General features: G+C 38.1%; 1 protein-coding gene across 1 annotated transcript; it reads right to left on the bottom strand.

Moving 5' to 3' along the window:
- Positions 1-7,112: 7,112 nt before the first annotated feature.
- LOC147880031 (uncharacterized) lies at positions 7,113-8,235 on the bottom strand. Its single transcript, XM_087372058.1, has 2 exons — positions 7,573-8,235; positions 7,113-7,379 (listed from the first exon to the last, which is right to left on the bottom strand). The coding sequence occupies exons 1-2, from the start codon at positions 8,221-8,223 to the stop codon at positions 7,221-7,223; spliced, it is 810 nt and encodes a 269-aa protein (XP_087228184.1). The 5' UTR covers positions 8,224-8,235; the 3' UTR covers positions 7,113-7,220.
- Between the last annotated feature and the right edge of the window lie 387 nt (positions 8,236-8,622).

Consider the following 8,622-nt stretch of genomic DNA (forward strand, 5'->3'; position numbering starts at 1 on the left):
CACTCTGAGATAATGCCTAGCAATTTAGTGTGCATTCAATGGGAAGGTTTTCTATGCCCACTTTCACACCTAGCACTACCAACAGTTCCCATAGTGTGTGTTGCCTCCCTTTGAATTTTTGAGAACAAGTAGAAGGCGTTAGCATTTACACATTACCTCTGATCACAATTTGTAAGCTTTATTGCCTAGGTGACAAAGACTTTTGGTAGGAAAACTATGTGAGAAATGTTTTGAGCTTGAGTGACTATGGGCCTACGACCTTGCTCGTTTTGGCAGTATGGGAGTTCTCTATCAGTTTGTGAGCTTGAAGAAGTCTAGTGAGAAGCGCATGGAGACCATCTCACTCATGGGTTTTGAAGAACTCAAGGGTGATTTTCTCTAGGTTGTTATAAGTGTTTTACAAAGTACTTAGCCTTTGGAGAGAAAAACCCAGATGGAGGTTACATACACATTTTTTATCTACAAAATAGTTATGGTGGGTTGGATGCTAGAAGTACATTGCTTTCGTACTCTATGCCCACTATAATTCTTTCTAGCGTGATGGTATTAGAAGAAGCGTGATTTCTCCTCATTTGCTTGGGAACTTGCACCTAAATGGTTTGGATCAAAGATGTTGCTTATGAGTGGACACTTTCCTTTGAACCACCTATATTTATATTTATTATACTAGAGTTACATGGTTTATTATATTTTGTAGGAAAGTTCAAGTTGTAGGATGGAGCTTGAAAAATATGTGGAAGCAATATCTTTGCTATCTCATGCTAATATTAATGCTCCAACAATTACTATTAATTGGAGCAGATTGCCCTTTAATTATTTTGCAAGGGTATACTTTAACTATACCATTATTCATGAGTGATTAATAATAGATAGTTATTTCCACTCTTTGTTTAGATTTGTTACATAATCCAAGAACATGAACTCAATGGTCAATGGAAGCTTCTAGTCTGTTTAAGTCTTTTATGTGGTCATTGTTTTTTTTTTCCAAGTTCTTAAATTATAAAATTGCTATGTTTAAAGCAAGGAAAACTTGGATGATTATTGACATTTGAAAGTACCCTGATAAAATTATACAAATTATAACTTGTCAAGATGTTTGTAACTTGGAGAAAGCTAGGAATGACAGATTTGTGGGATATACTATATGGTTATGTCTTCTTGGCAAGAATTTATTTTGAGACAATTTATTTTATAGGTACAGTTATTCAATAATTTCTATCTTTTGTCTAACATTGATTTAAAAATGGGATTTGAAAAGGAGAAAATTCCTTGAACTTATCTCAAATTGTTCTACGTGTATATTTCACACCATGAATCCCTTTATTGTTTGGAGTATTCTAGTACGTGATCTATAAATATGATGAGTCCTTGGTTGGACAAGGATCATTGTCTTTTCTTTCTATTTATTTATAGGTGGACTATAAACTTTAGGGAAGCTCAAGGACCCACCCAAGACTCAATGCATCAAGATTGATGCTGTCTTCTCATTCCTCATGCTTCTTTGCTATATGCTATCTTCCTAACCTAGGACTATTACTACTAGCTTCTAGTTCATATGATTGGGACAAGATTTTATTGTGAAAGTATCACTAATTATTTCTTAAAGATTTTTTCACTAAATAGACAAGGGGTTTCCTTTGAAAACTTGATTGAGATCCCCTAGTAATTTAGTTGACTTTTCTTTAGCATTTTCTAAGCATTTTAAAACTATTGAAAAATAGTACAATGCCAAGACTTGTTTAGTGCTAATCTAGATACAATTGTGTGCCAGCATTGAAGCCTGGCTTCCATAGCATGAATGAAATGTTCTAACTTTTATTGTGTTGTGATGGTGCCAGGTGAGTCGACATACCTCTCCATTGGGATTGCATTGATAAATATAAGGCATTAAAATACGGTGTTGGCAACTTCGAGGAGTACTATATTGTGGGTTATCTCCAACTATTGATAAATACGATTAGACTTTCTATTGGAGACTAGTTAGAACCATTGTTGTAATTTTTGCAATCTAGTGACACGAATATGAGTATGTAAGTTGACTTCCACTTTAACACTTTACCAAAAGGGATGATAATGGATTATTCTCACTTACGCAATGTTAAGGGCAATGGGATATGGTTGTATTCTATTTACTTGGTCATCGAGAATTGGTGCAGTAAAGTAGTTAATAGGACACACTAATATATCCATTGTAAGGTAATAAAAATCTTATGACTAATGGCTATACCTAATTGGGTTTCTATCCCACTGGGACTAGAGAATAACAGCTCACCCTTGGTTGCTAGACTTGGATGTTGGAATCAACATCAAATTAATGGCTGAAAACATTGCTCTTGATATGTATGAATCACAAAAAGATTGGGTTCACCCTTCTATAGTAAAGTTATCATGCTCCAATACTAAGTGATGGTATAGAAGTTCACCCCTCTCCTTGATGGTGAAGGAAAATCCTCCAATCATTAGGGATAATTTATGTGTATCCTCGAAGGTTTAATAATAATTTGAATTATATACCTTCATGGTACATGGGATCATGGACTACATTATGCCAGGTCATCCAACTAACACTTCCATTGATACATAGATGTTGATTGGGCAGGAAGTGTAAATGATAGAAGATCGACCAATGGATACTGCCTTAGTCTTGGCTCCATAGCTTTCTCATAGCAAAGCAAGAAGCTACCAATAGTGGCATTGTCTTCCACCAAAGCAGAATATAGAGGATCCACCAATGTAACATGTGAATCAATTTGGTTCAAAAGTCTTCTTTCAGAGATTGAGATACTTTCTCGAGACCCTACTATACTCTATTCAAATAAGATGAGCATCATTCAACTGGAAAAAACCCCAGTATTTCATGCCAAAACAAAACACATTGAAGTGCATTATCACTTCGTTTGTGAGAAAGTTCTTAGTAAAGAAATTGACTTGATACATTGTCAGACATAAGAACAAGTCGCAGATATCTTCACCAAGCCACCTTTCTTTGATAAGTTTGCACACTTTTGACATCAGCTTGGTCTTCACCAATTGCAACTTAAGAAATGGAAGTGAAGGTTAAGTTGTACACCTTTGTACATACTTTTTCCGCTGTGCTCTTTTTGCACTCTTGTGCATCTTTTCCTATCCTTATTTCTGTTGCCATTATGCGACATTCAGAAAATCCAAAAATTATATGCCACGGTTGGTTGCATTGTCTTCCACCAACCGTGGCATTGTCTTCCACCAAAGCTTAAAATATAGAGGATCCACCAATGCAACATGTGAAGCAATTTGTTTCAGCAAGCTTCTTTCAAAGATTGAGATACTTTCTGGAGACCCTACTATTATCTATTTAGATAATATGAGCAGCATTCAACTGGTAAAAACCCAAGTGTTTCATGACAAGTGCATTATCACTTCGTTTGTGATGAGAAAGTTCTTAGTGAAGAAATAGACTTGATACATTGTCCGACATAAGAAAAAGTTGCAGTTCCCTTCACCAATCCACTTTCCCTTGATAATTTTGCACACTTTTGACATCAGTTTTGTCTTCACCTATTGCAACTTAAGAGGGGGAAGTGGAGGTTAAGTTGTAAACCTTTTACATACTTTTTACACAATGCTCTTTTTGCACTCTTGTGCATCTTCTTTTATCCTTATTTCTTGGGGGGTCACTCATCTTATGTAACCCTATCACGTGAGTTCAACAGAAGGATATTTTTAATTTCCAAAATTTACAACATGTAACTTACATAAGGGAGTATTTAAAATGATTTTAGAAGAAAATTACAGATTTGTATAGAAAAAGGATATATTTTATTAATGAAAAATCTATCGATAAGGGATTTTACAAATAAGCCTTGAACGCACGTGATATAGAGAGTTTACACATAGTGACCCCCCTGAGCCTTATTTCTGTTGCCATTATGCAACATTCAAAAATCCAACAAATATGTTTTGTAAAGCACCCTCTTCTTATGCAATGCAACTTAAGAGGGGGTGTTGATAATGGTGTATAAATTGCACGATGAGGGTTATGGGACAAACCCTAATCCTAAGGGGTTCATGTATATATTCCTATTTTCCTTGGAATACAAGTTAGTGTACATGTAACTATATCGTGGGAACTCCTCTCTCTCTCCTTCTCTCACTTCCACTATCATGAGCTCCATTGTCAAAGTCCATGGGCCACTCAGGGTAGTCACCTAATCATGATCTGCCAACTCCTTGCAATGATGGACTGCCTAATGGTGAAAGACGACATGTGCCCAATAAATACCCAAAAAAATGCAAATCCTCAAGTTGTGTAAGAAGGTGTCAATCTATTCATCATTCAGTAGGATGAGAGGAGAAAGCATGGCAAGCTGCACCAACGACATCACTAGAGGTGTGGAAGTTGCTGGAAGTGAGTGAAAAAGACTAAAGGAGATCATGATAAAGAAGAGGTGATGGAGCCTTAGCTTTAGGAAGTACTCTGCCACTTTATGTCCACATACACACACACACATCCCCTTATGGCCTATTGGCCATGCCCTCAACACACAGATCGAGAGAGTCCTACTAGCTTATTGGCCATGCCCTGTGTTAGACTACTTGTTGCCCCTTGAAGCTATCATTGGAACTAGAAGTAGGCAAACATTATACCCAAGGTGTAGCCTATGGTAATGAAGCATAGCAGACTTGAGGAAGGAGGTCACTAAAATATTGAGGAAGTAGTATGAACAGGATATTTGGCAACTCCTTTGATGGCCATTAAATGGAAATAAGGAGAGCAAGAAAACTTAGGCTCCTTAAATGAGCCCCAACCATGTTTGGCCATTTTGATTTTTTTTAAATATGAATGCTTTTTTTGTACCTCCAAGAGGAAGCATTTCCTTTGGCAATCATTTGAATCTTTGATGCAGGCAAAATCCTTGATGATTTGTCTATATTGCATGTTAGTTGTGCATGATTACTCCTCCTTATGCTGTGCTACTTCTCCTAAGGCTCGATCTACTCTCTGCACTATATTTCTTGCAAAGGAGTCCTTGGTTTGCGTCAAACTACAAGGAACACTTATGTTAGATACTAGAACTTCATTGTTGTGTAGAACTTTGGTTCCTCTTTTTTCTTGTGATGCTAACACAAAGAGCTATGAACACTTGGACTAGGGGCTCAAATCTATAGTCAACAAACATAGAGGTAGTCCTCATAGGAAAACAATGTAGAGCTTGTCTTTTGCCCTATAGTCTCGTATTTGACACTAAGTTGATGGATTCTTGGGAGTTGAGAATCTATGGATGTAGGAAATGATAGTCTATGGACATCTCATATTTAGGAGCTATGCAAAATGGATTTTTTTTGTTGGTATTCTATGCTGCTTGGTGCTTTATGTAAAATAATTCTGCAATCTAAGCCATTTATCTCAAACTATGTGAAAGGGACAAATTACTTTTGATACTTCTCGAGCCCTTTGTTGACCCTCTCAAAATTTTAGTATTTCTTAAGATGGTTTGATGTATTCATTAAAAATTTAGGATGATCACGACATGGCGAGTCCCACATGTTTGACAATGTGTGACCTTTGATTTGAGTGTACTCCACTTGGATGCCATGTATCCAATCTTGTTGAAATATAAGAGCCAAAATGCACCACCCATGAGCACCATGTGAGGAGGAGGATGAAGGGGCTTGACACCCATAGCATGATAGGTGTAGAAGGGGCCATGTGGGCAAATCATAATCGGTCCACATGGGCATATGTAGATCTGCTAGGTGGGCAGTAGTAGTAGCTAAATTTTTTTAATTTACAAAAGTTTTAATTTTTTATCCTATGCTAGAAGGTATCACCCTATGGGAAGGGTTGTACCTTGCATGATTCAAGATGTGGATGACTTTAATTTATTAACATTTTTATATATTGCAGTTTCCTCCCCTTCAATCAGGTTCTTATTTTTGGGAAATTGTATCTTTAATGAATTTTTTCATGCTAGGCTTTCTTCTAAATGAATGATAAAGGGTATGAAGAAGAGCTCTTGTGGATACTCATTGATGGGTATCATTGATGCTCACACATGGGATGAGTGAGATGCTCACACTCAATAATAAATGCAACTATGATCACGTGAGTTCAACATAAGGACATATTTAATTCCAAAATTTCTCACATTTTTAAATAGAGAAAGTTTTGTAAAAATGACATAAATTGTTTTTTTACCGTTTGGATAGGAAAAGGGTGCATTTTAATAATAAAAAATTCAGAGATAAGGGGTTTTACAAATAGGCCTTAAATGCACATGATATATAGTGTTTATACATAGTGACCCCCCCATGAATGAGATGAAGGAAGGGAGGCTCCTTTATGGAATTATATATTGTAGGAGTCCCTTGGAATTTTATATTCTAGGGGTATCTTTTTACTTAATACAGTTTACTAGAATTTTGGATTTTATACCAAATGCTAAGATTCAGTTAATGCTATGATAGATAGAATCACAAGAATAACAACTGTGTCAGCATTGAAGCATGGCTTCCATAACTTGAATGAATCTTTCTAACTATCATTTGGTTGTGATGGCACTAGGTGAGTTGGCACACTTCTCCATCGGATTTGCATTGTAGGATCTCGGGCACGATATGATGGATTGAATAAAGGGCATTGGCAACTTTAAGGATAATTTCTTGATGGATTATCTCTAAGTTTTATACAATGTGATTATTGATATGAATGTGATTATTCAATGGAGGCCCAATTATGTGCTTTGTGGGAATGGATAACTCTCTTTTGTGATGACTATGAAGGGATGATTGTATTCGGGTTTTGTTAAAATGGATATATCATTTCATTGATGGAGTTTGTTTGGTTAGGATAGGGTAGTTAAATGTTAGGCAAAACACACAACAAAATAGCGAGTGGATTTGGCGATTGTAGACTCCATGGGTTGGTATGTGGGCACATATTAAGTTACATCTTCCAATCATACTAAGTAGAATATTTCATCTTAGAATTCAAAATCTCTAATAGCCTCCCTTAATCTCTTAATCTGGAAATATATAGAGGGTCAATCTGAAATAGAAAGTCTTGAAAATCTTAAAACGAACACATAAGTTAACTATCATGATTGTGAAGTCTTTAAACATGATATCAGTCTTCAACCAGAGCCGTTCTCTGTAGTGCTTAAAAAGGTTTTAGTCGTCGTAGACGATTTTCTTGATCCTCCTTACCCGGGGTACTTCCGTTCATCAGTATTTGGTAGTCGTCATTTCCTGTAGCATGTCGCAATGGTGCGTTGCGTACTCTTGCGGAATGCATTGATCTGGTTTCTCAATCCCGAACTTTTATCTACTGGCAACGCACTCCCAAATACGTCATTCAGAATGCTTTGGGACTGCATTGAGGCGCCCAGCAGCTCGATCGCCTGTAGTGCACAACATATCTATTACGTGTTGCTCAATTTCTCCGTCATGAAGGGTCAAAGACCAACATCTCTAAAGCATGATGCAAATTATAACTTCAGCTAAATTTCTAAAACAAAACTAAAATCAGATTGGGGGACTAGCCAGCAAGATCTGGCAAGAAAACTAGTTCAAACGCAGCCCATGCTTCAGTACCTCGGCTTTACCGACATCCACTTCACAGCTGACCAAATCACTCAGCTTCTCCATGCTGGAACACTTAGCGAGCAGGGAGACGGCTTCAATCGTAGACATTGGCAGAACACGCAGATCATCTGTAACCATGAATGTCACATTGTCCTTGACGTAGCCCGCCGTTTTCGGTTCAATAGAATTCGTGGCAGGGAACGGAGGATCCACCCTCTCGCACTCTATGTCCATGGGATTGCCGCAGTTTGGACACGGAGTTCTAGGAATAAACGAATAACGTTTTCGGCACCTGCTATTAGCACATTCAAACACGAGAATTGGGTGAATTGCACGGCTTTTGTCGTCAGAATTGGGGAGGAGCAAATTCCTCGGGAGTGTGCGAGGAAGGTGCGGATTGAGCAGAGAGTCTTTGGCAACGAGGAGGTCGGAATTCCTCGATTTGAGGACGCTTGTGCGAAGGCTTTCAAGGCCAACAGCCATGGAGTCAAGGCCATGGTCTGAAAGCAGCTGAATGATGGTGGCAGTGGGGAGGATGAGGAAACTGAGCAGAAGATCGATGAAGTCCTTGCCGGCTTCGAGGTACAAGATCCTCCGCGAGGCCTTGTTGAAGAGAAGCCTCACAGAAATCTTGGGAGGCTCTTTCTCTTGAGCTTCCATTCCGATTGCAAATCGGAGGCAGATGGATTGCACTCAGAGCTTACTACATTGCTCACAAATATATAAAGTGGGCTTTCTGGGTAAGACAAAGACATGGCACAATGGGTAGGACATTTACCAACACAAGTCAGGCATATGTGTGATTCGGATCGCAGTGCTTCGAGAAAGTTAGCTCCTCGGTTTTATTGAAATCAGGGGCATATCACAACGTACAGTTTGTCGGACCTTATCGGAGTTGCAGGCACATAATCAAATTGAAATCCGAGACGTAGCATTCTTCATTTTCTATTGGATATCCCCTTCCTAGTGACCCTTGCCTGCCTGTGTAGACCGTTTGCATCCGTCAAGCATGCGATTACCTTCCGCCAGATATCCCATTCCCTTTCGCCAGACATCCAA

The sequence above is a fragment of the Dipteris shenzhenensis genome, chromosome 33 (assembly GCF_047967505.1).
Source record: "Dipteris shenzhenensis isolate YYH24624 ecotype China chromosome 33, Dip_SZ_1.0, whole genome shotgun sequence".
Taxonomy (NCBI): Eukaryota; Viridiplantae; Streptophyta; class Polypodiopsida; order Gleicheniales; family Dipteridaceae; genus Dipteris; species Dipteris shenzhenensis.